The sequence below is a fragment of the Kogia breviceps genome, chromosome 3 (assembly GCF_026419965.1).
Source record: "Kogia breviceps isolate mKogBre1 chromosome 3, mKogBre1 haplotype 1, whole genome shotgun sequence".
NCBI classification, from domain to species: Eukaryota; Metazoa; Chordata; class Mammalia; order Artiodactyla; family Physeteridae; genus Kogia; species Kogia breviceps.
In genome coordinates this window covers 136,343,098-136,358,687 of record NC_081312.1, presented here as the reverse complement: position 1 = coordinate 136,358,687, position 15,590 = coordinate 136,343,098, and the positions used below count along the sequence as shown (strand labels likewise).

Genomic DNA, 15,590 nt, shown 5'->3' with positions numbered 1-15,590 from the left:
TCTGTCTCCAGGCTTCTCTGCCTGACCCAGGGGCACAGAGAGAAGCACCAGCCACCAGTCTTGTGCCTGGAGAAGCCCTGCAGCTTGGCAGAGGCTGGTGACCAAGGCCTGTGACCAAGGTGAGGAGGGTGGAGCCTGAAGGAGGGGGTTGGCTGGCAGGGGGGCACTCACCGTGGGTCTGGGGTTAGGTCTGGGGTCGGGCTGCCCCATGGCCCCCGCTTGGGGAAATAGCTGCTCCAGTTCCTTCATGTCCACACGTTTCCCGTCTCGGCCCAGCTGGCCCCGCTCTCCCCGTCCCGCCCCATTCAGGGCCAGGACGCCAGGGTCCCTCTGGCTCCGGGGGCCCTGAGGAGGGGAGAGCTGGTTTTCTACATCCTTACACAAGAGGACCCTAGGGGGTGAGCCAAGAGTTAGGGGGAGGGATGTGGGAGGAGCAAGAACAAAAGGATGGAGACATGGGCCCCCAAACCCTGCTTCCCCTGTGGTTTTCCTGCTCCAGGCCTGCCCACCCCATGCTGGCCCAGCCCCCTCACCCTGGCCCAGGACGCACCTGCCCCTTTGGCCGAATAAGAGGAAGAGGACACAGAAGATGATGCAGGTGACCCCGATGTGGATGCCGATGACGATGCCTGTGGTAGACGTCTGGTTGGTGGCCTCCTCCTTCCGGCAGTCACATGGTGGGCTCAGGGCTGGGGGTGGAAGCAGCGGCAGGTTGGGGGCTGTGGCTTCCAAACACCCAGCCCTTGAGGGTTACTTCTCCCTCGGCTGCTCGACATATGATTTGCCCTTGTCAATGGGACCCCAGCCCAACCTTTAGGTTCTTTTTACCAGTTACTGAGCACTAACTTTGTGCCAAATACTAGGAATAACACTTTACATGGACCATTTCATGTCATCCTCCATACAGTTCTATAAAGCAGGTATTACTATCCCTGTTTTACGAAGGAGAAAACTGGGGCTCAGAGAGGTTAAGTAACTTGCACAAGGTCACACAGCCAAACATCAAACTCAGGTCTAAGCCTATGTTCTCCAGGGCTGCATGTACTGTTCTACCCTCTTGCTTTCCCTGGATGCCTGCTCCCCTCCCCGCTCAGCCTCTCTTCCTGAGGGCCAGTCTTTAGCCAGACCCCATCCCCAGCCCTCACCTGTCCTCTCAGATGCTCCCCTCAAAGACACGAAGCGGACTGTGGCATTGCCATCCCCATGCTGGTTGTAAGCGAGCAGCTTCACCTCGTACACTGCAGTGGGGTCTGGGGGGAAGGCCAGGATGCTGAGGGACCACCCCTGGCCCCACCAGGCGGCTGTCCCCGGGGTGAACTGGAGGAGACCTCTGTGAACCACCTCCTGGCACCAGGCATCACACCCCTGCCCAGCTCCCCAAGCCCCAGCCGTGTCCGCCTCACCGAGCTGGCTGAGGTTGTAAGAGGAGACAGTTCCAGGCAGCAGGATGGGGCCAGTGAAGGAGGCCTTGCTTGCTGGGCGGTAAAACAGCTTGAAGCCACCCTCGTGCTGGGCCAGCCGGGGCCAGGGCTCCCACAGCAGCTGCAGGGTGGAGCTGCCCAGGACTCGTACTGACAGTGGGGGTGGGGCGGGAGCTGTAGGCGGAGAAGGAGGCCGAGATGTGAGGACTTGGTGGTTGAAGCTCTACCCTTCCACCTGTTACCAATGACCCAGACACCCCTCCTCCCCAACCGAGAGCCTGACCGCTCTCTGACCTCTAACCCAGGGACTCTGCTTGCTCAAATAGCACCTTTATGTGAATTAGAAAACGACACCCCTGGGACTTCCCTGGTGGTCCAGTGGCTAAGAATCTGCCTGCCAATGCAGGGGACACGGGTTCTATCCCTGGTCCAGGAAGATCCCACATGCCATGGAGCAACTAAGCCTGTGTGCCACAACTACTGAGCCTGTGCTCTAGAGCCCACGAGCCACAACTACTGAGCCTACGTGCCACAACTACTGAAGCTCACACACAGCAATGAAGATGCAGTGCAACCAAAAAGAAAAAAATAAGAAATAAAGTGTTGTCAGGTTTTTTAAAAAAAGAAAAAAGAAAAGGACACCCCTTCCTCCAAGTAGACCCAGCCCCGACTCAGCCTCAGGGCGAAGCACTCTGCAGCGCACAACCTGAACAACGGTGCACAGGGGTTCTGCCCTAATACCCTGAGTGTCTGTGGTTTTGTACTCCACACCCAGACCTCACCTTCACCTAGAGTGCTGGCCAGGGTGGGGGCAGAGGCTGAGCTGGCCCCCCGGGGCGTGTAAGCTTTGATGTAGAAGCTGTAGGCAGTGGAGGGCTCCAGGTCGCTCACCAGGTGCTGAAAGGTGCTCTTGCTGACTGCTTCCTGATACTCCAGCTCTGGTGGGTCTGGGGAGGCCAAGGGTAGGGCAGGGGATTAAAGGGGCATGAGGGAAATCCTACCCACACTGGTGAAATGAGGGCAGCCAGGGTGCAGCCGGGAGAAAGAGGGAAGGTGTTGGGTCAGCACGTGTGGGATCGAGGGGGATGAGAAACAGTGAGTAAGAGGAAGGGGATGCAGAGGCAGCCTTGCCCTCCTGGGCCCCACCCACCGGCAGCCTTCCTGATGTGCAGGACATAGCCGATGATCTCCTTGGTGTTGACCAGGGGCTCGGTCCAGGACACGCGGACCTCAGTGGACGACACAGAGACCGCCTGCACGTTGACGGGGGGCCCGGGCAGGCCCTCGGCCCACAGCACAGTCAGCCTGGCGCTGGCCTGAGAGGAGCCAGCGCTGTTCTCGGCCATACACTGGTAAATGGCCTCATCTTCAGGGCCGATTCCAGAAATGGTCAGGGTGCTGCGGGGGGAGGGAGAGCCTCAGATCCCTTCCTCCTTCCAGAGTATCACTTGGAGGTTGGCCAAATCTCCCCATTTGAAAGATGGAGAAACTGAGCCCCTCCAGAAGACAATAGGCTTGTCTGAGATTTCTCAGCAAGTTAGGGGCAGACCTGGGACTCAAACCCAAGTCTCCAGACCCCCAGTTTAGTGTTCTTCCCTGGTAGGAGATGCACAGTCTCCTACCGTCTGGGCCTCACTCCGGCACACACACCACACACGTGCCTGTTGTTATTCTTGAGCCTGACGTGGCCTCCTGGCCCCAGCACCTGTCCATTCTTCAACCACGTCACATGAGGGGGCGGCTCACCCTGGGCTTGGCAGGTGAACATGGCTGTGGTCCCAGCTGGCCTGGAGATGGACTGTGGGTGCTGGACAAACTCTGCTGGGGCTGGAGTTGGGGTGGGGGTGGGCACAGAGAAGCATAAGGGTCACGAGGGGTCAGGTGGACAGGGAGGGGACAGCTGTGAGTGAAGGATGGAGGAAGGGGAAGTGGGTAGGGCCAGAGGTCTGCAGGGAACAAGTGGGTAGGGGACATACACACCCACCCTGCCCCGGGGCGAATCCTCCAGGTGGGGCCCACCCTCCACCCCCAGCCTAGCCTCTGGGAGATGGTGGCAGCTCTCACATCCCTCCACCCCAGAGAGGCAGACCCAAGAGAGGACTCCATTTTAATGACTATTTAAAAGACTGACATTTGTATCCGAAAGCAATCAAGCTGAGCTCCCTGTTCAGGAAATTGTTAAATAAATAAATGTGCTAATAGGTTTGGCTGCACCTTGAAGGCCGAAGGCCAGTAATGACTGGGAGATGGATGAGCCCTCAGTACCCGCCCCCCTCACCCCTACGTTCAATTCCACTCTCCTCCAATCCCAAGCCTCAAACTTCCATTAACACCAGAGAAATGAAATGCTCCATCACTTTCACTTGGACAGATTAACAGCACATGGAATGCTAAACAAATGGGCATTTAAGTTCCTAATTCCCCCCTCTCCCACCTCTCTGGGAGGGAACAACCACAGAAAACCCCTGAGAATGGGACTCCAAGACTGTTCAAGGAGACAGTTGAGCCCCAGGGCGGGAGGATGGACAGAATGACCTGGTCAGCTGCAGAGGCCCCACATACCTTGGGAGTGGAGGCCAGCTCTGTGTGTGTGTGTGTGTGTGTGTGTGTGTGTGTGTGTGTGTGTGTCAGGAGCTGGGGTGTGAGAGTGTGAAATGACAAACACTGAGAGTGTGCAGGCAGGTGTGAGCGTGGAAGTGCCACACGTGTGAATGAGAACAGCACGTGGAGGGAGGGACACAAGGGGGTGACACAGGTGGGGGAGACCAGCTGAGATGACAAAGTGGAAATGACTGGGGGGTGGCGATGGCACCTGGAGGGGCCAGTGACCAAGAATGTCCTTGCATTCCCAACATACACATTCCTGGGGGAGGGGGAGAGAGAGAGAGAGAGAGCTGCTGCCTTTGGCCTGGGCTGGGGCCCTGGAGAGGGGGCAGGGGCAAGGTTAGGGCAAGGATAGGAAAGTGGGTGAGTACACGGCACTGGGCTTGGGCCAGGGATGTCGATGAGGCAGGGAATGCGGGGTGGGGAGGTCCGTACCTTGCACCACCAGCCGGCCCTGTGCCGTCCTCCTCACCCGGGTGCCGGGCCTGTTGGCTGCGCAGACGTAGACGCCCGAGTGCTGGACCGTCACGTCTGAGATGATGAGGTTCCCCGTGCCCAGCACCTGGATGCCCTCCACCCCAATGGGGCGACCATCTGAAGAGGAAGGGGAGGGTCAGGGAGGTAGGTGTGCAGGACTGTCCAGACTTGGAATCGGCCACCATCAATCTTCCAGGGAGCCCCAGTCTTTGACTCTTCCCTCTGAGCAGCATGGCATTGTGGAGGCGGCTAGAGCAGCACAGAAAACTCTCACCCAGCAGGAGAGAACTGGCTCCTGATCCTCACACTGTCACTGCCTCACTGGTGACCTTCAGGTCCCTTCCCCTCAGTTTCTCAAACAGGAAAGTAAGGGGTTTGGGTTACATGGACATTTCCCAGCTTGATTTGTCTCTCCTGAAAAAAGTTCCTTGGTCAGATATCCATTCCACTCCTTGACTGTCACAATGCGCCTTAATATAAAGGCTCTGAGAAGTCCCGCAGCAAAGGGATCTGGTTTGTTAGACCACCAAGCCATTCTTTCCCCTTGCAGATTTCACTTTGGGAAATGTTGCACCAGATGGTCCTTGCAGGGCCTATGGGCTCCTCCTAATGGTGAGGCCACTCTTTCCAGCCTCTCCCAGTCCCCGGGCCCTCCCCCCAACCCAGGATCAGATTAGCACAGTCAGAATGCGAGGAGACAGCTCCCCATTCAGTCCCTGAAGTGGTGAAATCTACTCCATTATCCTGCCTGCTGCCCCCTCCTTCCCGGATCACTCAGCTGCTACAATGTGGCACAGTCTCCTTGTGAATGCGACCCCACCCCATCCCCTCCAGACTCTCCTTCCCCCAGTGACCTTTCCACTCAGACAATGTGGGCCCATCTGCACCCTTTCATTTCTCTCCTTCAGCTGCCTAGGGATTTAGGCTGGGGATTTAGGGGGCCAGGTTAGAGACTGGGGGGCCCAGGGAGAGGATGTGACAACTGGCTGAGATTTTGAGGGGTTTGGGGTTGCATCACTGGGGAGGATGGCCAGGGTGTAGAGGGCAGAGATGAGCCGGACAGGAAAGAGACTAGGGGTGCAGAGAGCTGCAGAGAGGTTCTGGAGGGCCCAGTGGAGATGCCTAGAGTGAGGGGAGCACGGGGGAGGGGAGCTGGCGCAGGACTGCCGGGACTGGACGAGGTAACCTGGGGAGCTAAGCCATCTGCACAGAGGGAGGGAGAATGCAGTGGGCAGGCAGACCTCCCTGGTCCTGCCAAGGAGAGGGGAACCCACCCCCTCCCCAGGCCTCCACGAGAATGGACCCCCACGGAGAACAAACAGGATTCCAAGCTCCCCCCTGAGCTGGGTGAAGAGACTGGCCCTCCCAGGGGTGGGAGAGGCAGGGGCTGCAGGATGGGGCTCACCCAGGCGGCTCCAGGACACAATGGGGCGCGGGTTGCCCGTGGCGACACACTCGAGCACGGCGGTCTGGTGCACAGTCAGGGTGAGGTTCTCAGGCCCCACGAGGATCGTAGGCTCCTTGTAGGCCCCAGAGCCCGAGCCTGGGAGGAAGATGCCATATTTCTTCACTTCAGCTGGGACCCTTCCCACCTCCTCACCACACCCACCCACCCCCAATACACAGCCTAGGACATGGGGGGTGGGAGACAAGCTCCAGCCCAGAAGGGGGTCCCATGCGTAGAGAGAAGCCAGCGGCCCCAAGACGTTGCTCACACTCATCTCTCCGGTCAGGCCCTGCAGGGTCTCCAGCGGTGGGAGAGCCACCCTCACCCAACCACCCATAAGCAGAGAGTGGGCTTCCTCAAGGAGAACTGAGCCAGGGAGGGGCCTCGGATGCCTCCTGAACCCTCACCCCAAAGAGCACAGAGCTTTGTGCTCACAAGGTGTTCTGTATGCACTTGGCTGTCCAGGCTCTGGGGCTCTGTTGAAGAGGGACTGATTTGAGGGTGGGGAGAAGAACAGGGCCAAGGACCCTCACCTGACACAGTGAGGCTGGCCCCATGGCTGACCCGGACACTGGCGACATTTGAGGCCACACAGTGGAAGACGCCGCTGTCCTCAGCTTGAAGGCCTGTGATCTGCAGGACCCCCTTGGGCAGCAGTGTGTACCTGTGGCGGAAGGGCACGGTCAACCATAAGCAAGCACAGCACCACTGGCCACAGGGTCACTAAGCATCACGGACACAGCCCAGGACCCAGCCACTATCCCAATGTCACTTTTGTCACCACAGACACACTACGGGACTCTCACAGGTGGATGCACCTGTGACAACAATCACACACAGATCTTCGCATGCATTCAAGTGTTGAATCTGGGCCCACAAACCACACAGATACTCAGTCTCAACAAAGGTGCAGAAACGCTACCCCGGAGGCCAGAGGCAGGCCTCCTTCAAGGCCCAGACACTGGACTGGCTTGCCTCTTGGTCACCCCTCCACCTTCCCCACCCGGGGCTCACCTCTCATTGTCTGTGTCAATGGGGACTCTGTTCTTCTCCCAGGTGATCAGGGGTTTGGGAAGCCCGTGGATTTGGCACTGGAAGCGGGCCACACCGCCCTCCTCACCCACGGTAGCCTGAGGGTGCACGTGGAAGTCGGACATGGCTGGAGAAAGAAAAGGAAATGTGTATGGGGAAGGCACACTGCTGAGATGCAGAGGGGACGGGAGAGGGCATGGGGGGCCTCGGGCCTGTGTCCTGGAGCCCTGGAGCTCACCCGGCTCAGGGGGCAGGGTGTCTTCCCCCGAGCTGAGCTGGCTGGTGCAGGGCAACAGCTTGCTGGGGGCACATTAGCACTTACCCTGCCTCCTACTTGTGGAAAACATCTCCCCCTAAGGGATGGTATAGGCCGGGCTGGGACACTTTGAGAAAGGTCTGGACAAATTCTTGGATGATAAACCTCTAACACGGAAATCTTGGGCTGTGGACCCACGAAGGCCAGTCAGAGAAAAGCCTTGCTCCCAAGGCCTGCTCTCCACTTTTACAGCTGCTTTCAGATTTATTTTTATAAACTCCCTGTAAGGTATGCAAGTGCTAAGTATTATGCTGTACATTTTACAGAATAGGAAACAGAGAAGGGAAGCGATTAGTCCAGTGTCACCCAGCAGGGACACTGCTCGTTAGAGCCTGGTTACCAGCACCCAGTGGCTTTCTTCGCCCTTCGTCATCACCCCCTTATCCCCAGTTCTTCTGCAGCTTCTCAATGTACCCCAAGAAGGTGGTGTACCATCCAAGGTGACAAGCCTCTCAGAAGACAGTCAGACCTACCAATCTACATTTCAATGTGTCATAAATATTCAGGGACTGCCTCCCCATGCTTGAGCTCTGATCATGGGAGGGGCCGTGGTGCACGCCCCCCATCCCCTTTTAGGCTGGTGAAGTGTTCCTGCCCACCCGCACTCCCATCCATCCCTACTCTCCAACCTGTAAAGCCCAGGGAAGGGGCCCCTCCCACATGGGTTCCCAGCTTCAGCACCAGGGCTGTGATTTCATTAAAATCCACTTTGCTTCAAGTGCGGGAAGGAGGCTCACCATCTGTCCAGGCAGGCAGCCCCTCCCCTCCAACACTCCATCAACTGGGACAGTTGTCCCCTCCCAGAAGGAGCCCTCCCTCTCCCCACAGCAGCAGGGACACTGGAGCTTGTCCCGGCTCCTGCTCCTGGCTCCCCGGTGCGGGTGGGCACACCCCGTCTCAGGCGCCCTCAATCCACCGGTCTGTTCAGGACTCCAGGGCAGCTCAGAAAGGCCAAGCCTTTGTGCCCTTCTTCCCAGAGTCTCTGGGGGCTGACTCTTTTGTGGCACATTCTCCATCTCATTTGCATGTGGTTCATTAAATATAAACATGCATAAAAATCCCCAGCCCAGACTCCTCCTCTTTCAGGGCCTCCTGGGAGTAAGGCTGATGGGTGTGAGCGCCTCCTTGCACGTGTGTGCAGAGCTGTGCTCGTCAGGAGGACATGGCTGCCTCTGTGTATGTGGTGTGAGTGTCCAAGCTGGATGTGAATGGAGGGGGGTATCCCTCAGCTCCTGTGGCTGGTGTGTGATTCTTGTTCTGTGTAGGTAATCAATCACACATGTCCCTGTGTAGGTATAGTCCTTACAAAGGGCACCTTGGGGCCCTAGGGGCGGGAGATGGGGCAAGTGCCCCAGCTGGTGTCCCCATCAGGCTCAGTGAGGTGATCCCCAGGGAGCACTGTGAGGTCAGCCTGCCCAGTTTCAGGCCAAAGGCTGTGTTTGGCCAAGGGCCTGCAGGTCAGCCCAGAGGTTTGGGGGCAGGAGGCTGAGGCACTGGTAGGGCCCCTCTACTGCTTCCAGGCCTCAACCTCTAGGAGGGCAGGGCTGGAGGCAGGCCTAGCTAGCGAAGAGGGCACCCCGGCTCCTGGGTCAGCTGTCTATGCCCCCCACCCCCGACCCAGCCCTGCCCTTCAGGAGCTGGGGAGCTGCCTGCCCCCTCCTCACTCCAGCTGGAGAGAAGCTTGCAGCCCCCCAGGGACTTGGGGCTGGGACTAATGGCTCTGCTGACTACAGATGCCTCCTCATTAAGGAACCCGAATCCTTTTGTGTTTCTAGCCCCCATTCTGGGCTCCCTGGAGGCGCCTAGAGCTAGGAGCTGGCCTGAGGAGAGATGCAAGGGAAAGGGCTGCTTCTCATCAGGGAGCTCTGGATGGAGAATGTTTGGCCTCTAGCTTCTTTCTCCCCCTAAAACTAAACAATGAAAAAGCATGGGTTGAATGTGACGCTGCAGAGGAATGCTCGAGCAGGAAGGGGTAGTAGCTAAGGAGCCAGTCTGATCACCTTCACACTGTACAACAGAGGCCAAGGGGTCCCCAGGGATGCAGCTGGGGCCCCTCCCCACCTAGGGCTTCACATCTCCCCTCCATCAGAGCAGCACCTTGCTAAACCTCTCTAGCTTTACTTAATTGCAGTTCTGCCAAACATTTCATTTGAAGGGTAGCTTTGCTTTTAAAAGTGCTTGAAAACCACTCATCTAAAGCCAACACATTCATTTTATGAAGGGGAAACTGAGAACCAGGCCCAGCTGGTGGCTCTACTGGCCCCAAATCAGAAGTTCCATGCCCCAAGCCCTCTGCTGGGGTGTCCCCAGCAAATTTTTCACTCTCCAAGGACTGGTGACCCCAGGGCAGACTGCAGGCTGGGCCAGCCTCTTCTCACTGACTGCGAGTTGGCACTGTGTTACAAGTTGCAGGGACGAGAGTGAGCCCCCGAGACGGTTCCTCAGTCCTATCTCTTGGAGCCCAGCTGGTTATGCAGTGTGGTCCAGGGAGGTGGTGCAACAGGAGGGTGTGGTCCTCTTTATCTGAGGCTCCTTCTTCCCTCCCCTTCTTCCCACCCCTACTCAAGCCTTGGGTCAGCCCTGTATATCCCTTCAGTGTCCTGGGGCATTGCAGTGAGACCATGGGCAGGCAGTGTCAGGGTATAAAAGGGAAGAACAAACCTGACTCCATGTTGGATCTGTTTCTTTTTCTTTAACCTTTGTATTCTATTGCTTTTGCTACAAGTTAATCGCTAAAGGGAAGTTGCCTAGAGCTTAAAGTATACATGATGGCCCATCTCTGGGAACCCTGCCTCTCATAATAGGAGTGCTGGTCCTTTCCTCCAGATGCAGTGGTGAACAGGTACTCTGCAGGGCCTCCCACCTCAGATTCCTGCCGCCTTCCTTTACAGGCCTTTGTCCACACTCAGCTGAGCTCACTCCGAGTTCGTCCACTCACTCCGAGTTCACGGCTGACTTCTTTAGGAAGTCAGGGGAGAAAGTTTCTCAGGGCCACTTAGATCTCCGATCTCTCAGAGGGGGAACACGTTTGGTTTACATGTCTGTTTTGCACCGGCTTGTACGAGCAGGCCATGGAGCCAGCTGTCCCTCATTGTGTCTCTCTGGGAGAGGGTCCCTGGGCAACCATGAGGATGTGGGGCTGAGGACTAGACCTCAGAAAATGCTGACCCTTGAGCAAGTCATCCTGGAGGCCACTGTGTGGTTGACAGTGGTGGGCACAGTGGCTGGAGGCACTATTTGTTAATAGTTTATTATTATTATTATTATTAAAATTTATTTATTTTATTTATTTTTGGCTGCATTGGGTCTTCGTTGCTGCACATGGGTTTTCTCTAGTTGCGGCGAGCAGGGGCTACTCTTTGTTGCAGTGCACGGGCTTCTCATTGTGGTGGCTTCTCTTGCTGCAGAGCACGGGCTCTAGGCACATGGGCTCAGTAGTTGTGGCACCCGGGCTCAGTAGTTGTGGCTCACGGGCTCTAGAGCACAGGCTCAGTAGTTGTGGCGCGCGGGCTTAGTTGCTCCGTGGCATGTGGGATCTTCCTGGACCAGGGCTCGAACCCGTGTCCCTTGCATTGGCAGGTGGGTTCTTAACCACTGTGGAGGCACTATTTGTGGCCAATGTGGGTAGCACTGTGTATGGGGCTGGTGGACATGAAGGTGGTGCTGTGGCTTGCGGCTAACGATGCTTTATCTTCCTGCTCACACCTTTTGGTCAGGTAGGCGCCGTTTCAGGTTCCTCACTTCAAGCTGCATTATGGGAGGGGGTCGTGTTGGGATGCCCCTCCTGTGTGAGGACCAGAGAGAGTGACAGGGAGGACAGAGGCCTGCTGGGGGGTCATTATGGAGAAAGGAAGAAGAAAGCACCTTTGTCCTCAAACAGTCTGAGAAGGAATCTCCCAGCCGCCCCGTCCCCGCCAGGGGTACAGCTAGGCCGTGGGGAAAGAGGGTTCACAGAGACAGCCCAGCAACCCACCGGGCTGGAAGGGAGCAGAAACCAGCAGGAAATGGCTCCTGGACACCCCTATAAATCACCCGAGGGGAGGGGAGTCTCCTGAGAGCCAGATCTAGAGCGGCTCAGGGAGGGGAGAGGGACTTTCCTCCTGGTCCACGACCTCTGGCGAGGTCAGGCCTGGATCTGATTAGACAGGCTCCAAGGGGACGCTGAGGGGGCAGGAAGGGTCGGGGCAGAGTGCTGGGAAGGAAGCCGGCAGCATACCCCAAGCCCAGCCTCCAACCCTTTGGCTACAGCCAGACTCCTATCTGGTGTGTGATGACAAAGAGATCAGAAGGCTTGTTGGGATGGAGAGTTCAAAACACAGCCTTTGCAGAAGCCAGTGGCACTGGGGGTCTGAGGCACCGACTGCCCCCACTCATACCGCCATTCAAGAGGAATAACCACGACCTACAGACTCTTCCAAAGGCCATCCAAAGTCCCCTTCCTTGTATCCATCCCTGCCAAGGACCAGGGACACCCCGAATGCCCTGCTCCTCCTCATGCAGGTCAGATGACTGTAATGTTTTTCCTTATACTAGAGGTACAGCTGAATCCCATATGCTTCCACCCAATGCCCCAACTTTCCCCTTGAGAATCCCATTTTTTAATAAAGTAAGTAGCCAGCTATTAAGCACTTGAAATGTGACCAGTCCAGACTGAGTTGGGCTGTTAAGTGTAAAATACACACTGGATTTTGAAGATTTAGTACAAAATAAAAAGACACTAAGCATTGGGGAAATGCAAATCAAAACCATAATGAAAAAAAAAAACCATAATGAGATGCCACCTCACACCCATTGGGATGGCTATTATCAGAGCAATAACAAAAAACAACAGAAAATAGCAAGTGTTGACAAGCATGTGGAGAAATTGGAACCCTTATGGACTGTTGGTGGGAATGTAAATTGGTGCAGCCACTATGGAGAACAGTATGGAGGTTCCTCAAAAACTTAAAAATAGAACAACCATACATACAATCCAGGAATTCCACTTCTGGGTATATACCCACAAGAATAAAGGGTCTCAAAGAGATATTTGTACAGCCACATTCATAGCAGCCTTATTAACAATAGCTAAAAGGTGAAAGCAGTCCAAGTGTCCATCAACAGGTGAATGGATAAATAAAATGTGTTTATACATACAATGGAATATTACTCAGCCTTAAAAAGGAAGGAAATTCTGACACATGCTACAATGTGGATGAACTTTACGGACACTATGCTAAGTGAAATAAGCCAGTCACAGAAAGACAAATACTGTATGATTCCACTTATATGAGGTACCTAGAGTAGGCAGATTCATAAAGACATAAACTAGAATGGTGGTTGCCACAGGCTGGTGGGGAGAGAGGAATAGGGAGTTACTGTTTAACGGGAATAGAGTTTCACTTTGGGGAGATGAAAAGAATTCTGGAGATGGATGGTGGTGACGGTTTGCACAATAATATGAAGGTACTTAATGCCACTGAACTGCACACTTAAAAATGGTTAAGATGAAAAAAAATGGTTAAGACAGTAAACTTTATGTTATGTGTATTTTACCACAATTTAAAAGTTGGAGGGACTTCCCGGGCGGTCCAGTGGTTAAGAATCCACCTTCCAATGCAGGGGACGCAGGTTCAATCCCTGGTCAGGGAACTAAGATCCCACATGCCGCGGGGCAACTGAGCCGGTGCGCTGCAACTACTGAGCCCACGCACCACAACTAGAGAGCCCTCATGTCGCAAACCACAGAGCCCACGCACTCTGGAGCCCACATGCCACAACTAGAGAGAAGTCTGTGCACTGCAAGGAAGAGCCTGTGCACCGCAATGAAAAATCCTGGTGCCACAACTAAGACCCAATGCAGCCAAAAATAAATGAATAAATATTTTTTAAAAGTTGGAAAAATAATTTTAATTGATAATAATAGTTAATAATTTAAAATATTGATAACAAGCTGAAGTGATAATATTTTGGATTTTAGACAGTTCCGAAAATGTAAAAAAGTATTAATAATTTAAAAATAATGATTATATGTTGGAATAATATTTTGTATATATTAAGTAAAATAAAGCTTATTATTAAAATTAACTTCACCTGTTTCTTTTTTTTTACTTTTTTTGTAAATGTGACTATTAGAAAACTTAGTTACCTATGTGGTTTGCGTTATACTCCCGTTGGACAGTGCTGCTCTAGAAGACACAACCAATTTTGTTCTTCATACAACAGATCTTCAAATACTTGAGGTCTGGGTTGTTCCCTGAGAAACATCTTCTGAGGGGAAACACCCTTAATTCCTTCAGCCACTTGTGATGTGAAATGATGTTCAGATGTCTTGAGCCTGAAGACCCTGGGGATGGTATAAACCCAAAGGGCCTTACACCAGCAGGGGACTTGGAGCAGATTTCAGCCATCATCTGTAGTGAGCATCCTTGTGTTGTCCAATATGACAACCACTAGCTACATGTGGGTGCTTAAATTAAAATTAAATTAAAAATTCAGTTCCTCTGGCTCACTAGCTATCTTTCAAGTGTTCAATAGCCACAAGTGGCTGTAGGCTACCTTATAGGACAGCACCAATAAAATACTTCCATCATCACAGAAAATCCTTTTGGACAGCACTGGTCCACACCCAAGGCAAGGCCTCAGACCCCAGCAGCTTTCTGTCTTGCTCCCTCTCTCTTGCTGCCCCACCAGAAAGCCCCCTTTCTTCTCCATCTTCATCACTAGCCCAGCTTTGCCCCTGCCAGATCCCTCCTCTCCTGGCCACATGGACTCAGAGACTGCTGACAAGGCCCACATTTGAATGCATCCTAAGGCTGTCACACTGCATGGCAGAGAAGGCCTCACACAGCACAATTTCTACATCTAGTGGGGAAATACTTGTTGAGAGCATTTTGAGGGAGCAAAGCTGTGAAGAAGTTAATGGGTACAGGCTCTGGAATCAGAGAGAACTGGGTACAAAACTCACCTCCGCCACTCTTAGCTCTGTGTCCTTGGGCAAGTTAGTCTCTCAGAACCTCTATTTTTCTCACTTATAAAATAGGGATGACAATAGCTCATGTTGCTAGAGCTGCTGCATTGGTGGGAATCGATGGGATTTATTTGTAAAGTGCTTGGCACAGTCCTTGAAAAATAGCAAATACTTGCCAGTGATTGTTGAGGGAAAATAGTAGAATCTTGAGTTGAAAGGTGCTGAGAAGTTATGGAAGAGCATGGTAGGATTGGGGGTGGGTGGCCATCTACTCCAAGAGGGTAGCCATATTCCCCTGGAGAGGCAAAAGCTCAGAGAGCTAGTGGCAGAGCCCTCTGGAGGAGTGAGTAAAGACAGAATTTGAAAGGCCTGAATGGTGAGAGGGTCAGTGCAGGGGGAAGGCGGCAGCCCGGTATAAACCAGAGCTTGGCTTCTATTTCACTTCTGCCTGGGGGCTTCACAGAGGCCTCAGTAGGTGAGCTGTCAGTTGGAAGAAGCCATTGGGTAATTGAGGCCTTGATTTCTCTAGTAAAATGTTTATGAAGCCCATAAACTCATGCCTTTATTGGCCAGGCTCATTCCAGGGGATGGATGTGGCTCTCCACGGTGTAGTTAAAGCACCTGCTGAACTCAGGCACCCAATGGCTACTCTGGCCTCTGCCCAGACCCACCAGGCAGAGTGACTCCTGGAGGGTGAGGAGGCCAGCCAAGTCCACATGCTCTTTAAACTCCACAAAGCCCTTGTAAATGTCCTCTCTAAATGTGCATGCAAGGAGAGAGGTGACAGCAGAGAACCCTGAGTCCTGGGGAGGCGGGCAACTTGCCACAGTCCCAGTGGGATATTGGTTTTGTCACCAGTGTTCTCTGGGCCAGGCTTACCCTCTCCAACACTCTGTCCCAGTCTCCCCAATATCTGGGTCCCCACCTTGCCCATGACTTTGGCTCTGTTAGGGAAGATCCCCTACATTGATTGGCTGATGACATTTGGAGTGGAGGAAAGTATGAACTTAGCAGACCTGTATTTACTTCCCTGGCTCTCCAAAGGGAAGTCTGAGAGCTGAATTAAGGTTCTGAATCCAAAGAGTAGGTGTTTTTCGCGGGGGGCGTGAGGGAGGCACTGTGTGGGGTTTGGGTGTTGGATGGGTGTGGGTGGATGGTGTCTGGAGCTTACAAACAGCCCCAGAAGACAGCAACGGCTCAGAGGCCCTACTCAGCTTTGCTGGGGGTGATTGATTCATCTGGGCCTTTGCCTGGTGACCCTGCTCTGAGAAGTCTCTGGTACCTTTTGTCTGCCTCTTCAAGCCCCTTACCCCCTGCCTTGGGCCTCCGAACCCCAGCCTCTCC

At 54.2% G+C, this 15,590-nt stretch overlaps 1 protein-coding gene across 1 annotated transcript in view; it reads right to left on the bottom strand.

Moving 5' to 3' along the window:
- IGDCC3 (immunoglobulin superfamily DCC subclass member 3) overlaps window positions 1-15,590 on the bottom strand; it is a 41,474-nt gene that overhangs the window by 777 nt on the left and 25,107 nt on the right. The window contains exons 3-13 of the mRNA XM_067030718.1: window positions 6,964-7,108; window positions 6,483-6,613; window positions 5,908-6,045; window positions 4,461-4,619; window positions 3,083-3,248; window positions 2,572-2,819; window positions 2,204-2,368; window positions 1,404-1,595; window positions 1,146-1,250; window positions 551-689; window positions 172-391 (exon numbers count right to left, since the gene is read on the bottom strand). Coding sequence (XP_066886819.1) covers window positions 172-391; window positions 551-689; window positions 1,146-1,250; window positions 1,404-1,595; window positions 2,204-2,368; window positions 2,572-2,819; window positions 3,083-3,248; window positions 4,461-4,619; window positions 5,908-6,045; window positions 6,483-6,613; window positions 6,964-7,108 — 1,808 coding nt within the window. The remainder of the gene's footprint in view (window positions 1-171; window positions 392-550; window positions 690-1,145; window positions 1,251-1,403; window positions 1,596-2,203; window positions 2,369-2,571; window positions 2,820-3,082; window positions 3,249-4,460; window positions 4,620-5,907; window positions 6,046-6,482; window positions 6,614-6,963; window positions 7,109-15,590) is intronic.